This window comes from Pseudorca crassidens, chromosome 8 (genome assembly GCF_039906515.1).
Source record: "Pseudorca crassidens isolate mPseCra1 chromosome 8, mPseCra1.hap1, whole genome shotgun sequence".
In the NCBI taxonomy this organism is placed as follows: domain Eukaryota; kingdom Metazoa; phylum Chordata; class Mammalia; order Artiodactyla; family Delphinidae; genus Pseudorca; species Pseudorca crassidens.
This window is the reverse complement of record NC_090303.1, coordinates 67,334,798-67,358,049: the sequence shown is the minus strand read 5'-3', so window position 1 is coordinate 67,358,049 and position 23,252 is coordinate 67,334,798. Positions and strand designations below refer to the sequence as shown.

The following is a 23,252-nucleotide window of genomic DNA, read 5'->3' as shown; positions in this document are numbered from 1 at the left end:
TATATGAATATTCATAGTAACCATACAGATAGGTACTCTTACCATTACCATCTTACAAGTAAGTAAACTGAGGCTAAAAGCAGTGAAGTAATTTTCCCAAGGTCACAGAGCTTAGAATGAGCTGTTGAGTTAGAATTGAGTGGCTCCAGAGCCAGCCTACTTGTAGAGTAGCCAACTGTCCAGTTTGCTCAGGACTAAGTGGTTTTCTGGGATGTGGGACTTTCAATGCTAAATTAAAGAGAGTCGTGGACAAACCTACTAGTAACAGTTACATTACCCTCTTATTCATCAGGCTTATAATAAATGACAAAGCTTACTATTTTCCAAATCAGGGAAAAACTCTGAAACCTGTTAATCCCTGGGTAACATAGCACAACACAGAACAGTTCCTACCTTTTAGAAAAATGATTCCAAATTTGTTTTTAATTTTTGTTTTTTGGGTTGTGGTTGTATTAACATATTGGCATCCCATCATGGATAAACCTATGAATCTCCATGCCAAGAAACCTTCAATTGTATGTACTCATTTAACCCAGGCTTCCATGGACCACCTAGACCTACAGACAAATGCTACCACAACCTTAGGGACAATCACAAAGTGATTGATTCTACCCTAATCTCCCTATCCTGACCTCTGCTGTCCTGGAAGCCCTGAGTGGTTCATATCCCTTCTTAGCCACAGTTTCCACTTTTCTGCCATTGTCATTGTTGTCAATTCTCCTACAGTTGCCATTATTGAAGGCTAATGACAAACTTCTGCTCATTAACCAACCAGCATACGTCAAGCAGAAAGCTAGACCCTTCACATAGTATCTCATGCCTTCCCTGACCAAGCAGTTTGGGTTAATTAATTTTCCAACATACTCAAAGGGCTCACTCTACCTACTTTCTGAAAAGGGTTTCTCTTCTTTTCCAGACCTGTGACAGCCTGTTTGCTTGCCTATATATCCCACATATGCAGCAGGAGAGTGGGACTAGGCTTTTCTCCATTATTCTCTCCCCAAACATCTCTCTTTCTCCATCTATTACAAAGCAGGACACTCTTAGAGGTAGTCCACTTAGAGGCAGACTGACACTGAACCAGACTGCCTGATTTCAAATCCTGGTTCTGTCACTTATTGGCTGTAGAACCCTAGGCAAATTTCTTAGCCTCTCTATGCAAGCATTTCCTCACCTGTAAAATAGGAATAGGGACTTCCCTGTTGGTCCAGCAGTTAAGATTCCAAACTCCCAAAGCAGGGAGCCCGGGTTTGGTCCCTGGTCAGGGAACTAGATCCTGCATGCCACAACTAAAGACCTGGAGCAGCCAAATAAATAATTTTTAATTAATTAATTAGGGATAATAATAGTACCTCCCTCAGAGAGCTGTTGTGAAGATTAAATGTGTTACTAAATATAAAATGTTTAGAACAGAACCCGGCATCAATGACCAGTCATCCTGGTTTTTCTGAGATTGAGCGGGTCCTAGGATGCAGAATTTTCAATGCTAAAACTGAGAAAGTCCCAGGCAAACCAGGATGATTTCTGTGTGCCTACCTGGCACACAGTAAGTAGTGTAAACATGTTAGATTTTTTCGGTTGATATAGTTGGTGACACTAGTTCATTTGGACTTATAACTGGATTGTTACATATCTCCCATTTCTGTCTTTTCAAAAGTCAAGTCATTTAAGCAAGCAGGATGCATACCACCGAAACTGCTCAGCCTGGAACCAGGACTTACTATGGATTCTTTTGTCTTCAAACTAATCATTTGAAATAGAGGCCTGAATCATGTCTGTATCATCTTCCCCAGGGTTTTCACATTACCATCACAAACTCACTTCTCAACGGTTTACTTTCTCTTAAAGCCTGCTTGTTCCAAATGGGGCTCCCTTCTTATTGGCGCATTGTTTCATCTTGTTTAATGAGGCAAATTTTTGTAACACTAGGAGGTAAAACATCACTGCTGTCAAGAGTGCCCAACATTATTTGGCTTCCCATCACAGTGCTTGCTATGCATAAACATAAAGCATTTCTTCCCCTTTCCTCATCGCTCAAAGCTACGTAATCACAAACAATATTAAAAATATCTCTTATGCACTGGCCCAAGCTTATATAGATAACGCACGTGTGACACAATTAAAAAATAATGTGAACTTTCACAAATACAACAGAACTTATCATTCCACAGTGAGGTTGTCACCATTGAAGGAGATAATAGGGAGTATAAGAAAGAGTAGAACTGTAGTGCCAGATAAATCCCAATTCTACACTAGTTCGAAGGGATTCTTTTTTTTTTTGCGGTACGCGGGCCTCTCACTGTTCTGGCTTCTCCCGTTGCGGAGCACAGGCTCCGGACGCGCAGTCTCAGCGACCATGGCTCACGCGCCCAGCCGCTCCGCGGCATGTGAGATCCTCCCGGACCCTTCCAGACCGGGGCATGAACCCGCGTCCCCTGCATCGGCAGACGGACTCCCAACTACTGCGCCACCAGGGAAGCCCGGGATTTAAATCACTTAAACATTTTGATTCTGCTTCCTCATCTGGATGACAGGGATATTACCTGCTTCATAGGACTTTGGTGAAGATTAAATAAAAGTGATTTATGTTAAAAACTGAGCTTGCTTCTTCCCGTTTCTAAATCTAAGTTATCCTGTGGTGGAAGAGGAGGCACACAGCCATTCCACAGAGGATGCTGCTATACAGAATACTTTGGAATTGCTTACGCCACATCTCTGTAAATTTCTCAACTAACAAAAATTCACTCCGAGTCAAGTTTGATGAATAAAGTGAGTGAGCCAAGCAGGGCAACACCATCAGTAGTGATGCCAAAAGCTCAGCCTCTCTGTACACTGGTGCTGAATTGAATCTTAGAGACAGGAGACAGAGTTTTGGGTGAAGTAGAAAAGAATAGCTTTATTGCTTTGCCAGGCAAAGGGGGACACAGAGGGCTCCTGCCCTAGAAAACTACATCCCAACCCAGGATGATGTGATGAAAAGTTTTATAGCAATAATCCAAGAGTGGGGTTGCTGATGAGATTAGGGTGTGTGTAGGGCCTGTTCTCCTTTAATCTGGCCTCAGGTAATCTTTTCTTTTTTTAAATTTATATATATATTTTTGGTCGCATTGGGTCGTTGACTGCACGCGGGCTTTCTCTAGTTGCGACGATCAGGGGCTAGTCTTCGTTGCGGTGCATGGGCTTCTCATTGCGATGGCTTCTCTTGTTGCGGAGAACGAGCTCTAGGAGTGCGGGCTTCAGTAGTTGTGGCACGTGGGCTCAGTAGTTATGGCTCATGGGCTTAATTGCTCTGTGGCATGTGGGATCTTCCCGGACCAGGGATCGAACCCGTGTCCCCTGCATTGGCAGGCAGACTCTTAACCACTGCACCATCAGGGAAGTCTCTCAGGCAATATTCTTGATGAACTTCTCTGGTTCCTTTATGTGGCCTCAAGTGGTCTTCTCTGGCATGGAGAATGCTGAATCTTCCATTTGTTGGCTTTTAGTTCTATAAAACGGCTTAAAGATATTGTTCTGTGTGTCCCTTGAGGTGGAACCAGGATGCTGCCCCAAAGCTGTACTATTGTTTCTTGGCTGTTCTTCCCTTGATTCTGTATCCCTTCCCTTCCGGAATTAGCCACTGTTTGAATCTGCCCTTTGGAACTCAGGAAAGGTCATGGAGGCTGAACAGAAAGGCTCCCCATGCCCAGGAGCCCCTACAGGGTCCTGCTCTTTAAGTAGTAAAAATGTAACTACAGTAATATGGAGTACCCCTAACCACTTCCGGTTTGGTGCTACTCAACTGGAATCAATTTTTGCACAATCTCTTACATTTTTTAATACGCCTCGGTTTATCTTTTAACACCCTGGTGTCCAAAGAGGGAAACAAAGGAGACCCCCAATGGCCCGCAAGAGCAATGAGCAGCCAGGTGTAGGACCTCATGAGCCCCTTGATCTCACTGTCTCTGGAGATGATAGGTAAGTCCCTCCAGGATCCTGGATCTGAGCTCCACAACTTTTGCATTATGCTCAGACTTTGAGCATTTCTTTTTCTGGACTGGGTCCAGAACCTGGTCAGAGTTAGACTGGGTCTGGGGTTGGACTAAGTTCAACTTAGAAACTGGACATGATCTGGACTGGATCCAGCTTAAACCTGGACTGGGTGCAGTGTGCGGCCTCAGGTGAATAAAATTATTTTGAGGCTAAACAAGTAGGTTAACTTTACCAAAGATAATCTTGAATTACAGTGTCTACAGTAGAGAACTTTTAACCATCTTAGGCAGGCTTATCCATTTACACAGGTGCCCTAGAGACAAAGGAGTTTCACTCAGGCACTTGCTGAAAAGAATAGAGGGGAAATTATTTTTCCTCCTTTACAGTTTCTGGTGACCAGGATGCGACCTGCAGATGGGATCCTGGGGAAATTGCAGAAGCTGGCAAAGGGTGAGAATCCTCACCAAAGTCAGCTCCCCCAGATCTCTCTGTGGTGCCTGGTCAAAAGAGGAAGCTAAAATTTTACGTAGTTCCTTCTTTTCCAAATTTAGATTGGCAGGGGAAATCATTGATTATTGATCCTTTCTCTCCCAGGGGCAGCTATTGTCTTCCTGTCTCATTTTGTGTCCTGAGAGGTTGGCTTGGCAACCATCAGGTTGCAGGACCCCAAAATATGGACAGACAGAAATGTGAGTTGCACTCCATTTGCAGCTAGGGTCCTACCGACGTTCCCAGCTCTCAGGGGAATTGTCTTTCATTCTTTTGGTTATCTTTGGGAGTGGCTCTAGATCTTGGAAGGGTAGTATCTTTTGCACCCTCGTTGGGGACCCCTCTTGTGTCCATGGGGTTGTTCAATACTTCGGAATATTTACTGCTATTCAAGAGGTGTTTTTCGTTTTTTGTTTTTTTTTTAAGTAGCTCTATGGTCAGAAGTTGACCTAATTGGAAGCTGACATTCAGAGCCTGATAGGAACTGTTTTGTAGACCTTCTCGCCTAATCTAAAATGAAACTATGTACCCAGAGGGAAAGAAAAACATTCTGAAGCCACTGTGGAAGGATTACTAAAACATTCCAAAGAATCACAGCTCTAAATCTAGAACATAGGAATCTTTTGATTTCCATCTTAGTTGGAAAATCTTCTCCCCAATATAAAAGAGGAAATTGAGGGTAATGTGGCTGGACGGCGGGGTCAGCATCTTGAAATTATTTAGGTTGCAACCCAATTCTTTCAGGAATTTTAAAAAATTGTACTTGTCTTACAACTGAGTCTTTACAAGAACAGAAATGCAGTTGTAGCAACAATTCAAAACCTACCTATCTTTTTACCAAACACCCAAACTTCCCTATTTATCTCAAAAGGCTTGCAGATGTTGGAAAAGATCTGAATTTAGGAAACAAAAGCCCTTTTTTGGAGAAACTTACAGCCTTTCCCTGTGCCTTTGAGATGTAAATGTTCTTCCTGGTCTTTAGGAACCCAGAGCCAGCTCTTGAAATGCAATATGAGAGAGAATTCTTATCAGAGAAAAAAAATTAAGCTATTTGGAAATGAAGTGAATAAAAAGTCTCAAGTTTTTTTCACAAATATTGGTAGTAAAAACTTTAGCCATCTGAGCAGGTAACCTTAACTTATTCTATCTGCCAGAAATACAACCAACCATTCTTTTATAAACTAGAGAGTTTTGCATTGTTGCACCTGTCTCCTGGGTAAGATTTTAAAACAAAAACTATAAAATCAATGCATCTGTATATCTTTGTATGTATGTTATAGTTGTGTGAAATTTTTCTACCTCTGGATGATATTGCCAAAATTAATTTGTCAAGAGCTCTATTTAATTTACTTAAAGACAAACAAAAACTTACATAAATCAAGTATACTCTCAGAAATATAGAAACTAACCCAAATGTTTTTCAAGTTCACATGATCTAGGATAAAAGCTAAAGTTTATTGGTTTAATTACAACGGGCTTGTCTTTAGAGTTATAAGCATTAAATATAATTCTTTTATTCTACCTAGGTTTACTAAAAGTCAGATAAGCTCACGTTTTTTCTGTTACAGAATTTGCACCCAAGAAAGATGACTTAGATGATGGTTAGCTGTCTAATGTCTCATGAAATTTTCATGAATGGTCTAAACATTATTATTAAGAACAAGTAAATTAAATAGATGTAAGTAAGTTTATAAATAAACTTTTCAACAATAATTATGCTTTATGTCTACTTAAAAATAATTTCCAAAATCTTTTTGGTAATTTGAAACCTTAAAGTTATACTGAGATAAGTTGAATGATATATATTCATTGACTATCTAGATTCTTTCCAAGTAAGATAAAATACTGAAATGTTAATTGCTGAACAGAGGTTTATCTACTTTTGGCTTCCTTTTACAGATGAAGTAAAGATATATTGGTCTATTAGTAAACATGTTTTGCGCCACATTGAAAAATTTACTATGAGGAAGAATATACTTCTAGAAGTTGTAAAATATATTTCTAAACTTGCCAATCTACAGAATGCTAGTGTAACAAACAGTTCACAATTACTTACTTCTTAGTTTCCACTAGAAATAAAGGATTCTAAGATTTAAGAAATCTAATCAATGTGTTTAATTAAAACTACTTAGAAATAATAATGGTGAAAGGAAACAACTATGTATGAAAAGTAGGTAAGGAAAGTAACATGACTGGTTGTTCCAAAATGACAAAGAGAAGAACCATAGGACAAAACCTGAATGGATATCACAGTGAGAAGGCCGCACACCACAACAAAGAGTAGCCCCAACTCGCCACAAACTAGAAAGAGCCCACACGCAGCAACGAAGACTCAATGCAGCCAAAAATAAATAAATAAAATAAATAAATTTATTTAAAACAATTTTTTGTAGGAGTATGGAAAAGGAGTATTGGAAAAGGAATTTTATGAGTGATCAAATGAACTAAAATTGGAATGGATTTATTTAAGTTTTTAAAGAATAAGTTTTAATAGCAAAAGTACACTGGTGTAAAATTTGAATTTGGTTTTCTCTGTCAAAAGGACAAAGTTTTATTGGACTATTGGTCTGATCTTGATAAGAGATTGTGAAAGTTGTTTTTTTTTCCACGTAATCTACTTGGAAAGCAAAGGTTTTGTGTCTTACCAAAATAATTTATTGTGCTTCATGTTGTCTTTATCAGCCCAGTCTTCTGAATATTAAAAGAATTAAGTTTTGTTCACAAATATGTAACCTTCTGTATTTGCCTTCAAAGTCTTTTATTACCACTTTGGTTAAATAAATAATTTAGTATTATTTTATAATCTTACATCCAACATAGTCAAATGTCCAAACCTTTAGACATTTGACAACTTCCCAAAATCAAATTCTAAATGGAGTCTTTTTTACCTCAGAGCAACTTTGAGATTTTCCAGAAGACCTCTGAAAAACCTCAAAGAACTTGTCTCTCACCTTGTAAAACAGAGATGTTAAGCTAATGAGATTGATTTTGTATGTTAAATTACATGGGAGCACTGTCAAGTAAGAAGTGATGATAATCCTCCTTATGTTATCTGTATAGGGATATATATTGTTGACATAGCTATTTCAAAAATTGTCTAAAGTCTTTAGAAATTTGTCATACTGTCATTGTCCAATTATTATCTAAAATTATTATATGCCACAAAAATAACTAAATTTCCTTGTCAAATGAACTCTCATCAGATCTTCAACCATGGCCATTTTTTAGCCTTTTTTCATTTACATATAGTTACTGTTTTACTCTGATGTATTTTGAGGTACCTAATCTTCAGAGAGATTCATAGAACGGACTTTGACAAATATTCTAGAACTAGGTAAGAATTGGGTAAAACTGGGTAAAACTGAACTGGGTAAGAATTTCCATTAGGAAAAACTGGCTTCAAGAAGAATAATATTAATAATATGGGACTGAATAAACTGATGAGGATGATTATAAATTTTTTACAACTTTTGCTTTGAAACATTACTGGTTCCTTAATGTTTTGTTTTTCCAGATTTAAGGAAAACTTTTTCTTTTTTCTCTTAAGATATCTATGACTTATAGTAATTTTATAAAGTACACCTCTGTAAACAGAACTGAAATATTTAATTTTTCTCCCTACCTAATCCCTCCAGAATACAGAAATTTATTGAATATTTTTCTTTTCATAGCAATATAGTTGTTTGCATAACTTCAATAAGGATCTGGTCTCCTTGTAACAAGACATGATTGGAAACATTGGTTATATTACCAAGGCTTTGACTGGAATATCATATTTGAGAATTCCATAAAATCAGATATGACCAAACAGTTTTAAGGAACTAAGGTTGACTTTAAGGAGCCAATAAAACTTACGAAAAATTCCAGCAAAGCAGATTTAAAATGAGTATATATGGTCAATCACTATCCTTGCTACATTTACATAAATAAGCAGGCCAAATTTAATGAGACTAGACTTATTTTGCAAACAAATTAGTCCTGCTGTGATTATCTTTGATAGAAATGAGGGTGTTCGTAAAAAAAAAAAATATGTTTCAGTAGAAAATTATAACACAGCCTTGTGGATATCAGATTCTAGTTCCATCTATTGTCTTTGAGGTTTTGTTATATATCTATAAACCAAACTAGATCCTGAATTCTTCTAGTATCCTCAATTATCTGGCTACAACTCTCCAGACTAACATTTCCAATTTTCTCCCACCCTTTTTGAATTGGAATCACTAAGAACAAAGACTGCCCTTTAATCTCCCTGGCAGGGACCATACCAGGTACCCCTCACTGTCCAGAAGGCAGCCAAACTTCAGGGACTTGAACCTTGGGTCCACATCCCCCAATTAAAATGGGCTCCTCTAGACTCTTGGAACTGCACACTAGCTGGAGATCTAAAATTAAAATCGTCTAGGGAGGTTCCTCCCCAGAAGCAGATGGCATTCTCAGGTAGACAGCTCTTCCAAACTCAGAGATCAAGATCTTCATCTCCAATATAAAACTTTATTCCTTTGCCTTTTCACTACTTGGTTTTTCTCTCTGTTAGTGCACGGGAAGACAGAGCTCCTTAGCTTTGGCAAATGTTGCTTAATTTACTGCTAAGCCCATAGCTGAACAACAAAAGTGCCTATATTTTCTTGCTAAGGTGGTTTTAGATAGTAGGATTGCTTTAGATTACTTCTTGGCTGAACAAAGAGCAGTCTGTGCCATAGCAAATACTTTCTGCTCTACCTGGATCAACACCTGTGGTATTGTAGCAAAGAGAGGAAATAAACAAATAAACCACTTGGCTAAAACAGACTGTTGCCCCTTCAGGTATATTCTTTGATTTATTTGATACCAACTGGTTTGGTTCACAGGGGCCCTGGCTACGGAGTATACATCATTCTCTTGGTATTATCTTCCTAGTAGCTATCATTGTAGTCTCCCTGGTGCACTATGCTCTCTCAAAAGTCTTAAATGCATGTCCACAGCCACCAGTAGTACACTAGATGGTCTCACAATGCTTGGAGAAACAGAAACAACATGAACAGCAGAAACAATCTCTTCCACAGATCTGACATCGTAACCTATGAGTTTCACAATGAGACAAGAACAACTTAACTCTGATGGTGACTGAGAGTAGCGCTAATACTAAATTTTTGGTCAATATCTCATGTATCAGAGGATGATCAAAATGGAGGAATTGTTAAATTAATTCAACACGGAGGCCATTTCTCCCTCTTCCCTAGAAAAGTATCTCCCTGAGCTCCTAACCACTTTCGGTTTGGCACTGCCCAATTCCAATTGACTTTTTTGCTCAAATAAACTCTTAAAATTTTGAAAAATAAATAAAGTAATAAGGCAAAACAGGTCATAAGGTCATAAACTAACCTTGAAGCAATTCTGATAGAGGGGTTTTAAAAACATTTTGAAAAATATTTTTTTCAAATTTGTTTATAGCTTCCCAAGGTAATTCCTTAAAATAGCAACCCTAAACTGAATGATTGCTTCTATATTCATTAAAAAAAATCACATTTATTCTCATCTGTTTTATATAATTAAAATTAATTCTAGTTTCGGACACCAATTTAGATATTCGAATCACCATTGATGCTTGATATGTCATAAACCAAAGCTGAAAATTATTGCTTGTATCTGCTAATCCCAAGAAATAATTTTCAGCTTTGGTTTATTTAGCAGATGCAAACTGGTATACATAGAATGGATAAACAACAAGGTGCTACTTATAGCACAGGGAACTATGTTCAATATCCTGTGATAAACCATAATGGAAAAGAAAATGACAAAGTGTGTATATACATGCATAACTGAGTCACTCTGCTGTACAGCAGTAATTAACACAACATTGTAATTCAATTATACTTCAATAAAAAATAAATTTTAAAAAAATCTACAAAAAAAGAAAGTCATTTCTTGTTATGTACATTCTTCAGGGTTTATATAACAAGGAATAAGGTTGTATATATTACACATATGATACTCCTGATGATGGTTACATAAAGGGCAGATTTCCATAGTCAGAATGAAGAACAGATTTGAGTTTCACATCTTGACATTAAGGATAAAATACATAAACTGGTTAAAAATCTTTTGGTTTCAGTGTGACTAAATAATATGCTTGCATCAACATTTATTCACTTTGTTGTGAATTCTTGGCCTCAGTGTACATTATCAGAAACATGAGACATGCTCCTCAGTTTTCTTATTTCTCAAAGTGAGAGGTTTTATTCCCAGTACTGACTGCCATAACTGTCTCAAAGAAAACAATATGCCCTTAGCCACAAAGATAAATTATAGAAGAACTAAAAAAAAATTTTTTTAAAAAGTTAGGTTTACTGATTTAAGAGGCACTTGGTGAGCTTTCAGACCTCAATTAAGGCTGTGATTTGAGAAAAAGAAAATGAATTTTCCAAGCAATTAGGTGGTAATAGAGCTAATGGCTTTGGGGGGAAAGAAACGGGTATATTTAACTTTGACAAGTGGCTGCTGTGCATGTGTTATATAACCTCTTTTGATAAGTATTTTTGCTCCAAATACCTTTTTTAATTACCTGAAAATGCCTTTTGCAGGGAATTATAAAGAATAAAAACCACAAAGGAGACAGGCATTCTGCCCTATTGAGTCAACAGCATTCACTTTTCTAAAAACATCTCATGTTAATTTCATAATACTCACTTTAAAAGGTCCAAAAATATGTGCTTACCAATAAACCATATGGTCTCAGAAGGATATTTTACAAGAAAATGTGTCAGCTTTCATAAACTTCCACAGGGGACCCTTTTCCTTTTGAAAGAAGAAAATCTGACATTGAAAACACGGTGGAATTTGAGCATGAAAGAGACTTTTTAGCAGCATGAGAATGCAATAGAATCCAACAAAATCAGTACACTTTATATTAAAGTAAGGCCCTGTGTTCAGCTCATTCGTGGGACAAAAGAACAAACCATTGGTTACAGTGATGTAGTACAGGTATTCAAATTAATGGAGATTGAAGTTCCTCATTTACTTATTGTTAAAGGACAAGCTAAAATCGATTCATCTGAAAACAGAGCCACATTGCTATACCTTATTCCTTAGGTAAAAATCTTTCTTTAAGCTCTTTTTTTCACAGTGTGCAATGTTCTTCATTATTTAACCCTACTTTTTTCCCTGCCAATTCTCTAGAGTGCCAAAATGTGTCCTACAAAGCTTCACAAGGAGGAAATCCTCCATCCACTAGTTCTGTATGAGCAGAAAATAAATTCTCTGAGCTTTGTTGCCTGCCCCTTCCAGACGCCAGAAGCCTGACCTCTCTAACCTACAGAATAGCAAAATGAGTTGGCTTTAGGGTACAGAAAATATTTCAAGCTAATCAACTGAATGAGGTTTCTCTAAAAGAAGGCATAAAATTAAAACACATAATGGTTACACCTAAAACTTGGCTGGAGACAAAAGAAGTTTAATGTCTTCTTTGCTGAGGTTGGAATAATTGTTCACAAAATAGGAATGCTGAGGTCATACAACCAATTAATCAATGAGTAATCAGTGGGACAATAGCCAACTCATTCAGTCACTTTAACCACACTGATAATGAATATTGATTTCTAAAATCAAATCTTTCAGGAGTTGATCATCTGTTTACTCAGATGACAAAACCAATGGGTCAGTTCCACTGCCTATCTGGCCCCTTATGTGGTAAAATCTGAAGAGTGCTTGCTGTTGTCTGAGATTGAAGCATAATGATATTGGTGCTAACAGAAAAGCAGAAGCTCTCCTAACCCCAGGAGCCCTAACCCCGAGAGAGGAAGCAAGGGGACTATAAGAGAAGCAGAGGATACACCCAGCTCAAGAAAAGCTGGGACAGGACATCAGTGCCACAGAATTGGGCAGGAGAAAGCAGCACAGGTCATGTGGCCAAAGTAACACAGGGTCGAGCTAAAAGCGCTAACACCTAATTAGTCATAACTACAACTGCCATATGTTGAGCACAAATATTTGCCAGGAATTGTGTTTATCTCAGCAAATCTTGACAGGAGGTTTTGATAGTTTCTATCTCCCTGTTAGGGAGAGGGAAACTAAGACTCAGAAAGCCAGCGGTGGAATCGGAAACAAATCCAGGCAATATAACTTCACGGCCCATGCTTTTGCCAGAAGCCCTCAGGAGCACTGGCTGAAGTGAGGAAATGGCAAACATGAGCAGGGAAACCGAAATGAATCAGCCAAACATCAAGAGGGGGGCAAAAGGAGTCAGTGGACAAATGTTTAAGAGGTTGAGCCCCACAGCCAGGACCAGCAGGTAGGTGTGTGATGCTGCTTTGGAAGCCTGTGCTCAGCCTCATCCAGCAGCTGTGACCTGTCCCTCTTTAATCACTTGTAATTACAAACCACCATCAGACAGGGATGACTAGAAATAGGCATCTTGGTAAGTGTGGATCATTCAAGAACACATTCTGCAGGTCAAATAGAACTCTTTCATTTCTCCTCATTAAAAAAAAAAAAATTATCGAAAATCTTGCTTTGACAAGAGCGTACCAACATGTGGAATATCATGCCTTCATCTGAGGTCTCAAAACATTTCATAAACACTCTTACAGTGGCCCTCACAGAAGAATCCTTTTTATTCAGTGCCCTGAAGCTAGGGTTGGAATATTAGAGAAGAATCCAGTATCTTCCTACGACCCTTCAGGGTATCTTGTACTTTCACCTAGGCTAGAGAGAAGACAGTGATGATTTCGAAATTGGAATCCCACAGCTTGTTTTGCAGGGATTACACATACTTCTAGAACCTCCGAAGGATGTGTTGCTTACTGTGAATCAAGGAATCAGTGGCAGAGTGTATGGGGCCTACCAGATTAATCGCATTGCCTGCATTGATTTGTTAAGCAACTAGAACATGTGCCTTATAAAGTCCTATACCCATTACGCCATGCTGGTAAATAGCCAGCTTTAATCTTCAGTATATTTAAATTGTTGCCATTGTATTATATTGTCCTCAGTGGATCCATGCATTTCTGCTTATAATTCTTCTATTTCTACAAGTGTGGTCTGTAAAGAAATAGATCTGACCAGTAAAACCCACAATATGGAATTGATTCTCTTTACTAAATATATTTATGGCACTTTATATTTACAAAGGATTTTGTTGTTGCTGCTGCTGGTTGCATTTACAATGGATCTATTTAGGTAAGTGTGGCTATTTTCATCTTACTCTGGAAGGCTAAAGATCACGTTGCTACAATTTACCCACTAAACCGGAGACCAAAACAATAGAAGTCTGCTGATACCCAACACAATGTTAGGCTCATTTTTTTCTTTCACTGAGGCAAAAGGTAAAGAAATATAGACAATTAACAATTTCCATTTAACTAATGACTATAGATATATAGGCTGAATGATTCAGACCAAACACTTCCCTAATTCTCATTTTATATCAGTACTAGTATTTCTGGCAAGAATTACTCATTAAATAGCATATGTACTGATATTTTAACTTGTCTTCAGTCATGAAGGTTTGGGTACACACGTGGTATAGAACAAGCACTGTAATTAGCTCTAGGGGGCTCTAAGGGCAAGCACAGAACAAAAGGCCCAGCCCACTTCAAGTGACTTCAAGTGTGCCCAGAAAGACACAACATACACACACAAAGTGTCGTGAGAAACCAACATACCCAAAGATGTGGGGCAATATTCATGTCAAACCCTAATAAATATATCCAACTGCAGGGCTGAGAAAACTTACTGAGCCATAGTCAACAGCCACCTGGTTTCAAACAATACTGAGCCAAACCAAATTCCAGCATAACAAACAAATAGGTAACATTCTTTACTTTGCTGCAATAGCATATGATAGCATAAACTGAGTGAATACATGCTAAAACAATGGTTCTCAAAGTGTGGTCCCAGACCCACAGCATCAGCACTACCTGGCACTTGTTAGAAGTACATATTCTCAGGCCCCTTCCCAGACTTACCAAACCAGGAACTCTGAGGGAAGAAGCCTACAATCTGTTGGCAGAACTTTTCCAGGGGATTCTGATGCACACGAAAGAAAAGTCATCCGCTTCAGGTCCAATGAGATCAGGAATGTTTCTTGAAGGAAAAGAACATTTAATCAGACTTGACAAGAATTAGAAGGTTTGCCTGAACTACAAGCAAGATCAGAAAAACAGATTAAATATTTACCTTTTCAAAGAAGTTTAGGCTCTGTTTAAATGCTAAACCTTATCATGCAACTACTTTGGCGGATCTATTGAATATTTTCCACTGATGTTGCAGCCTCAAAAATATACACTTCCCACCCAGCTATCTTAAAAAAAAATTGATAATCACCCCAAAATACTTGAGAATATACATGCTATCATTTAAGATGAAATGTGAAGTATTTCCCTTCACTGATAATTGTTATTTCTTTTCTTTGTCCATTTCATAAACCGTATGTTTAGCTCAAAGATGAAATCTGTAGAAAATTTACAAACTATAAAGAGGCTGAAATTAATGTGAATACGAATCCACAACGATTACTAAATTCTAGTCAAGATTTTTTTTAAAGTTCTTATTTTTTTTGCTACAGATTACAGTTTTTCTTAATACAAATACGCTATATTTTTCATTAGGCTCCATTGCATAACAATCTTAGTGCTCTACTTCCTCCTTGTGGTGAAAATTAGAATTTTACTATTTTTGAAATTTAAAGGTTGACAGTGAACAACAGCAAAGGCTTATTTATACCCAGTATCAAGTTTAAACAGAAATTGACAGATTCAATCATCTCATTGTTTCTGAATATCATCCAAATGCCTATCTTTTTGAAAAACCTAATAGTTGGTAGGATTTGTTCTTTTTCTTATCTAGATGCAGACGAAAACAACTGATGGGAGTAGTCAGTCAATAAATTTTTTCAAACAACATTCAACTGTTAGTTTTTTTAGAGTGCCCGAAAAAAGAAATTCAATACATCAGAATAATGTGATTGTTACTGCTAAAAATAAAGTCGCTAAAACTACACAGAGAATTTGTGGTGGGCTTCTCACCATTTATTTTGTAAATACTGTGCTACTTAATGGATAACTATCACTAGAAGAAAAAAAAAAGCCCAGTTTGATCAAAATTTCATTGTAAAATCTAAAATTTGCAGCTCTAGAGTTGACTGCTCAGTGGTGCCAGATTGTGTCACCACAGCAACACATTTCAGTCACCCATGAGGATGTACTTGGGTTGAATTACTGGGGTTATAAGTGTGGTATCAAGACTGACAACTTAAAAATACAAAACCCCTGGGCTTCCCTGGTGGCGCAGTGGTTGAGAGTCCGCCTGCCGATGCAGGGGACATGGGTTCGTGCCCCGGTCCGGGAAGATCCCACATGCCGTGGAGCGGCTGGGCCCGTGAGCCATGGCTGCTGAGCCTGCGCGTCCGGAGCCTGTGCTCCGCGACGGGAGAGGCCACAACAGTGAGAGGCCCGCGTACAGCAAAAAAAAAAAAAAAAAAAAAATACAAAACCCCTCGAAAGTAAAAAAAAAAAAGGAGAAATGACAATTTCAACACCTAACTACGTTTGCATCCATAATAGGTCAAGTTCTCAACTCCTATACGGTGTCTGTGTGATAATCTCAGGAACATTGATTATGTGGCCAAATGATGCCATGCTAGAACCATGCAGGGGTTTCATTAATGAGATGAACTGATTCAACCTCAGTCCAGACAAAACCTGAGAGAAACAACAATGGACTCCACTTTCAAGGAATTCTAGTTGCCTCCATCTTTGCTATATTCAGGATGCTGAGCTAATGAGATACTGAGAAATCTTCTTGTCCTTCAAGGACCAGCTCAAATGCCAGAGTGTCTCTAAAACTAGACAGAATTAGTTCTTCCTCTTCAATGATACAACAGCAATTTATTCCTATAGCTAAGAATGCACTTCACACATTGTTTTAAAACTATCGTGTGCCCATCTGTCTTCCTCGCTAGACTGTGCACTCTCTAAAGAGAGAAACCACAACTTAATCATGTAGAATCACTAACATCTAGCATAGTGTCTGGCAAATAGTAGACACTCAATAAATGTTTGCTAAATGAATTGAATAAATAAGGGTGGATGGTGTTATACAAAGGAGTTGAAAGTATAATCATTGCCCTCGATTAGTTTATGGTTTATCTGCGTAGGCTCTCTAAGTGTATATTGACCGGTTTGGTCTTTGTATGATGGTAAAAAGTGTGATCTCTCCTGGGGTTAAGGAGAGCTAAGAGAGGAGAGAATTTTGTTAGCTAAATGCCATTCAAACCAGCTTTTTCAGCTTTTCTTCCACTAGCCCTTCCCTTAAAGCACAGAACTTGTTTGCAGCCAAAGGAAACTGGGCCCCTTTTCTTGATCAGTGTTATTTCCCTCTCTCCACAATAGCTGTATGGCCCCACACTAAGGTTGCACATGTTCAGAATCAGGAAATGGTCAATAAAGTACACTTTCAAAGATATGAAGAAGACCCCCATTGTCCAATAATATTTTCCCCCCTACTATGTTAACTAAATCCCACCAAAAGAGTTGATTCCATTGTGCTACAAATTGCTCTACCATTTAAAAATGCACTTTCCCCTTGGAAGAGCAGTCCACCCAGTTCTTAGCACCTTGGTTTGTGTTGGTGTTTATTAAACTACCTTTTGTCTGCTCTGACAAGACCTGAGAAAGAGAAGCAGGATTATGGGTACTTAATAAGGGAAGTGAAGTGCTGAGGGGTGAGAATGAACATAAATGCTCTGACAGTGAAGTGAGGAAGCCCTACCATTCCAGACCCCTGCATTCCTGGGGCTGCTCAGGGACCCATGAAGGTGGCCTTCTTGTATACTTGTTACTATTACCTATCCACCCACAGTTTATGACTACTATGCTTCCCCTTCAAAGTGACAGCTAATTAATTTGAGAAAAATCATTCCTGGGAGTACTATGGACCCTCAGAATCTTCTTCCTTCCCAAGTAACATATGCCAGCCTACATGATATGGACAGGCTGTCCTAAACCAAAACTAAATGTCATTCCCAGCAAGATGAGGTGAAAGCCCTCATCACCTAGCCTTGGGGCAGAGCAGCCTGACAACAAGAGAGCAGCCAGCTAAAAGCACACAGACACAGAGTAAGGTGCAGAGGGACAGCTTCACACCACCCTGCTTCCTCCATGAACTAGCAAAGCAGGCATCCAGCACAGCCGGGAAGACAGTGATAAGACACCATGCCCTGAACATCAGCAAATGGTAATTCAGTCCTTAAAACTATGCTCTGGGCCAGAGCTTAAATAATGCTAACAACTCTTTATGACCAGTTACATAGATTTTTAAAGCAAGGGGTAGACATCCTCTTTCAGACAGGGTGCCAAGAACAGCCTGAAACACACTGAAAAGGAGTCACCCTGGGCGGATCACCAGATCCAAAACAAGAAGGTCTTAGAATCTAGTGGACATTTGTTGTCATTATTGTTGTCGTTGTTATTATCATTGTTTGGCTAAACGAGATTCATTCCCTCTTTCTACTGTTATCCTAATTCCCTTTAGAGGAATGACTTCTTCACCTCTCTGTGAAGTCTTAGTGGAACTGTACCTTACCCTAAGCAGAGATTTGGCACAAAGTCATGGAGTGTGACCCTCTCTCTCTGGACTTTGCACTTTGAGAAGAGTGATTTTTTTTTTAGTTTAAAAAAATAAAGTTTGGGTCACATTCATTCCAGAAGCAGGGCCTGTAAAAGATGGTCAGATAGTTTCCACTGTCTAGAGACCTACTAGACTGCCCTGGTTTCCGTTTTCACTCTGGGATTGTGTAGAAGCCATCACATGTCTAAGCCTATACATTCTGTGATGAATCCCTCCAATAAATTCTCTCATTCTCTTTCTCTCTCTCCCCCCTCTCTCTCTGTATACATATACATATATATATATGCATATATATAATAAACCTTTATATATGCTGCATAATATATACGTATATAACTAAATAATGAATCTAGGTATTCTTTTTTTTAAATACATCTTTATTGGAGCAAAATTGCTTCACAATGCTGTATTAGTTTCTGTTGTACAACAAAGTGAATCAGCCATATGCATACATATATCCCCATATCCCCTCCCTCTTGCGTCTCCCTCCCACCCTCCCTATCCCACCCCTCTAGGTCGTCGCAAAGCACCGAGCTGATCTCCGTGCTGTGCTGCTGCTAATCTAGGTATTCTTATACTAGAAAACCTATGCCAGGTATCTCATTTGACTGATTAAAGACACCTGTAGTAGGCAGACTCAGGCACACAATTCTGTCTTAGAGCTTATTTTTCTCTGGATATGCCACACGCTACATTTTAATTCTATCAGCTTATTTCCAGCCTCTCATTCTGGATGATCTCTGAGTGAGCCAGGAGACATGAAACAAGTAGAAAATGTTGAGCATAATCCTTTTGATCTCATCACTTGAACCTACTGAACTGAGAATTCAATCTCAGTCTCTTAAAAGGTGAAAGGTATTTCTCAGATGAAGTAAAAGAATCAATAAGTGGTACCAAACCTGTAGTCTATCTAATCTCCAACTCTCCCAGTCCCATGGAAAATTATCCTTGGGATTGCGACACTCTGGCTCAGGGTGGATGTGGCTGGCAGCAGATTCACACTAAAACAAGTCTTTTTGGACCATCACTGGGCTGGGTCACCACTAAGGCTCCCATGCTAGAGTTAAAGAGGCAAGTCCAGTCAGTTCCTACACACCTTAGTCAGTGTGGATTGCCGTAACAAAGTACCACAGACTGCGTGGCTTGACTTATAAACAACAAAAACTTATTTCTCACAGTTCTGTAGGTTGGAAGCCCCAGATCAGGGTGCCAGTATGGATGGGTTCTAGTGAGAGCTCTTGTCCAGGCTGCAGACTGCCAACTACTCATTGTATCCTCACGTGGCTAAAAGAGAACAAGAGCCTCTCTTATAAGGACACTCACCCCATTTATGAGGGCTCATGACCTAATTACCTCCCAAAGACTCCACCTCATTATGCTACTACACTGAGGCTTAGGATTTCAACATACGAACTTGGGGGAACACAAACATTCAGTCCACTGCAACGACCCAAACACAGCAGTTCCCAGTTGGAGCTCAGACTCTGTTTTCTGGTCCATCTGCTCCATCCTTCTCAAAAGCAGGGTTCATTTCCATTGACTTGTTTACTCCTAAGCCCCACGCAGAGAAATGAGAGCTTAGTAATTATGAGCAAAAATTAATTTTCTCACAGTTCTTGAGGCTAGAACTTCAAGATCAAGGTGCCATCAGGATTGGTTTTTGGTTGGGCCTGTCTTCCTGGCTTTGGGGGGCACAATTCAGTCCATAACAGGTGGACCTAACAAAGTACCACAGATTGGAAGGCTTAAACCACAGAAATTTATTTTCTCACAATTCAGATTGGTTTCTTCTTACTTGACGTATAAATGGCCATCTTCTCTCTGTGACTTCACATGGTCTTTCTTCTGTACATGTTTGTGTCTAAATTTCCTCTTATGAGGAAACCAATCATATTGGACTAGGGCCCACCCTAATTACCTCAATTTAACTTAATCACCTCTTTAAAGATTCTGTCTCCAAACATAGTCACAGTCTGAGGTACTGGGGGTTAGGATGTCAACGTACCAATTTTCATGGGGCACAATTCAGCCCATAACAGTAAAATAATAAGTCAAGAGACTTGGTAAATGTTAAGAATAGGAAAGATGGTGAGAGATTAAAGAGCAACACTTATCAAGGCTGTGTCACAACTCTGACTCTGAGGTTCACAGGTGCCAAGGCAGGGAAGGGAACTTGGTCAGTTACAAGACACTCACCATGCTTTGCACATGGATTTGAGTGATGCTATTTCAGAGGCAGTGTGCTTTTGTTGCCCAGTAAAAAGTCATGACTCTAATGCTGGGAGACTCAAGACAGGGAGGAAAACAGAATAGCATCATGGCAGCCCAGTGAGAAATGTATTCTTTGATAGTCACAATTTTATTGATTCCTTCAAAACACTGTCATGGGGGCAGCTATCTGTACTTCATGGTTCTGTGGGGACAAAGAGTGTTTGCAAAGAAACCAACGTTTCATAAATAACATATACTAATGTATGTTTTCAATGGAGTATGTTTCAAAAATTATATTACTTCAGTTGTTTTTAGTAACCTCCCAGAATTAACTAGTTTTAATTTCTCAACTGAATGACAAAATTCATGAGGGATACTTAGATCTATAAAAGCTTTTCATAGTCTCTGGCATGTCCATGTCTCTCAAAGACCATCGCAGCTCAATGGGCCAAAGATGAAAAAGGTCCCGGTGCTGGAGCCACAGACTTTAACGTTTGACTCCGTGTCTTGGCAGACCACTTGGATCACCTTTGGGAGGGAACTGGATATTTGGGAGTGAGGAGACATGTAGGCATACAGGAGGATGAATGGTATAGCCTGGCCATAGATCATCAGCCTTTCCAGTCCTATTCAGAGATAAAGTTTATCTGACAAATTGAAGGGAATTATAGAGTAAGCCTCTTTTTCTACCCACACACAGAAGTTCTGTGTAGTGCTGAAAGGTCATGAACAGCCTGCCTGGGTCTGAATCCCAGAATCACCGTTTATTAAATGTATGATTTAGGGATGTTTCATTAAGCTCTGCATCCTGGTTTCCCCATCTGATGAGGAGGAAAACAACTGCACCTACTTGGGGGGGTTATAAGGATTTAGTTAAATATGTAAAGTGCTTACAACAATGCCTGGTGTTTAGTAAATGCTATTATCCTTAAATAGTTTCTTAGGCTCTGAAAATTATAGGTTGGTAGAATCAAATTTCTGTTAAATTGTTTAACTAGAAATGATAGAACAGTTTCAGCCACACGTGCATATTTACACGACCCCAAATGTACTCAACACCGTGATCAAGGTTCATTTAGTCAGCTATGTAATGAAGATCTCATTATGTTAGTAAAAAGGGACATGAGTTCCTTTGTCAATGCTTCATAAAGACACACCTCTGCGAAACTTCCCTGGTGGCGTAGTGGTTAAGAATCTGCCTGCCAATGCAGGGGACACGGGTTCGAGTCCTGGTCCAGGAAGATCCCACATGCCGCGGAGCAACTAAGCCTGTGCGCCACAACTGAGACCATGTGCCACAACTACTGAAGCCCGTGCGCCTAGAGCCTGAGCTCCGAAACAAGAGAAGCCACCACAATGAGAATCTCACGCACCACAACAAAGAGAAGCCCCTGCTTGCCACAACTAGAGAAAGCCCAAGCGCAGCAACGAAGACCCAACAACGAAGACCCAACACAGCCAAAAATAAGTAAATTTATTAAAAAAAAAAAAAAAAAGACACCTCTTCATTAAAAACCCCGAGAGAACTCTCACCGTTTGGAGCTGTTGAAATACTACCTTGCAATTCTGATAGGATTTGCAATCAGCTTTCACTCCACATCCAGGCTTTACACAGTTCTTCTCCAACTAGGTATCCTTATTTAAGATTTTTTTTTTCCCGGGTGATGTGTTTGCATTCACTTTTCTCAGTTGTATCCTGTACTTCCTTTTTTTTTTTTTTTCTCAAATCTCTGAGCTCCCTTAAGTCTTTGTAAACGATCTCAGTCTGTGGTGTTCTCAGCACCATCATTTGGTGCTAGATTGTAAGCCTCATTGGAACATCTTCTCTCTGCCGGATCATTAATGATGCTTTTAAAATTTACATCGAAGGTTCTTCTCAGTCTTTTTCTTGCAAAATGTCTTTCTCTACAAAATGGCACTGGTTGACTTGGTTCTCTTCTTTTGTTGCCTCTCATTCATTCTCATTCTCCCCTTTCCTTTGTCCTTTTAAAAATGAAGGGCAACTTTGTTACCCAAATAGGCTGTTATTTCAGGATGGCTTGTCTCTCAGTATATTCAGTGCAGATATATAATTAGTGTAGAACATATTTGAATGGGATCATTTGTTTTATAAATTACAGCCACGGGCTCACCCGTTTTTGTGGACTTCCTCTTTTTTCTTCCCTAGTACCTAAGGTAATCAGATTTATGCTGCTGCTTACGTTGACTCCCTATTGTTCTTGTGATGTGTGACATCTGTTATTTTACAGTATTTAACTCAGGTGCACTGGCAGCCAGACACCTACTGGAAATAACAATTAAGGGCATAAATAACACACATCTGCATGAGTTTTGGCACTTGCTCAGGTATTAATTCTGCTTACCACCTTCCAGATTTTTTCTCTTCTGCACTGTGATAAACATTTGATTTTGAAGAGTTTAGCTTTCCTCCCTGTGGAGATTTTGGCATACACTTTATGTAATTGTCTGTTTTTGTGGGTTGGGACGCGTGTGTATTGTGTGCTCTCTGATAATTGAACATTCAGGGAAGAGAGACACTCCCCACCGTATTCTCTTATTGCAGTGCTAGGCTTCCCACCTGAATGGTTTATACAACAACATCAAGCATGACTCATTGGTAATCCCTGCTGATATAAAATTCATATGCCTGTGTGCTTTCTTCTGAAGGCAGCAATTTGCATTTCTGTAGAGGTTTGAAAGGATAGGAGAGGGTTATTATCAGTTATTATCTGCCGACCACCCACAGCACTCACAATGGGGTACAAGAGACAGAAAGGGGAAAGGGCAGCTCTTTCAAATGTATGTGTAACCAGCTCAGAGCCGATGGAAGCATCTTGGTGACACTTTAATTAGCAGCTTCCAGGGTCAGAGGACGCTAAAAATTTTCCTAACATCTACTTCAAGCCCATGGAAACTGTCACTTCACAGACTCATGAGATAAGAAGGCTAGCAGGGAACAGCTGTGAATTCTCTCTGCT

At 39.1% G+C, this 23,252-nt stretch overlaps 1 protein-coding gene across 5 annotated transcripts in view; it reads right to left on the bottom strand.

The window, feature by feature from the left end:
- Positions 1–23,252, bottom strand: part of DNAJB9 (DnaJ heat shock protein family (Hsp40) member B9) — a 700,153-nt gene that overhangs the window by 646,254 nt on the left and 30,647 nt on the right. For 3 of the 5 annotated variants that reach the window (XM_067746746.1, XM_067746747.1, XM_067746748.1), the window contains exon 4: positions 14,403–14,520. In XM_067746746.1, the coding sequence (XP_067602847.1) occupies positions 14,403–14,520 (118 nt within the window). Of the gene's footprint in view, positions 1–11,155; positions 11,236–14,402; positions 14,521–23,252 lie in introns of all 5 variants that reach the window. The other 2 variants (XR_010945587.1, XR_010945588.1) reach the window with 1 other exon arrangement.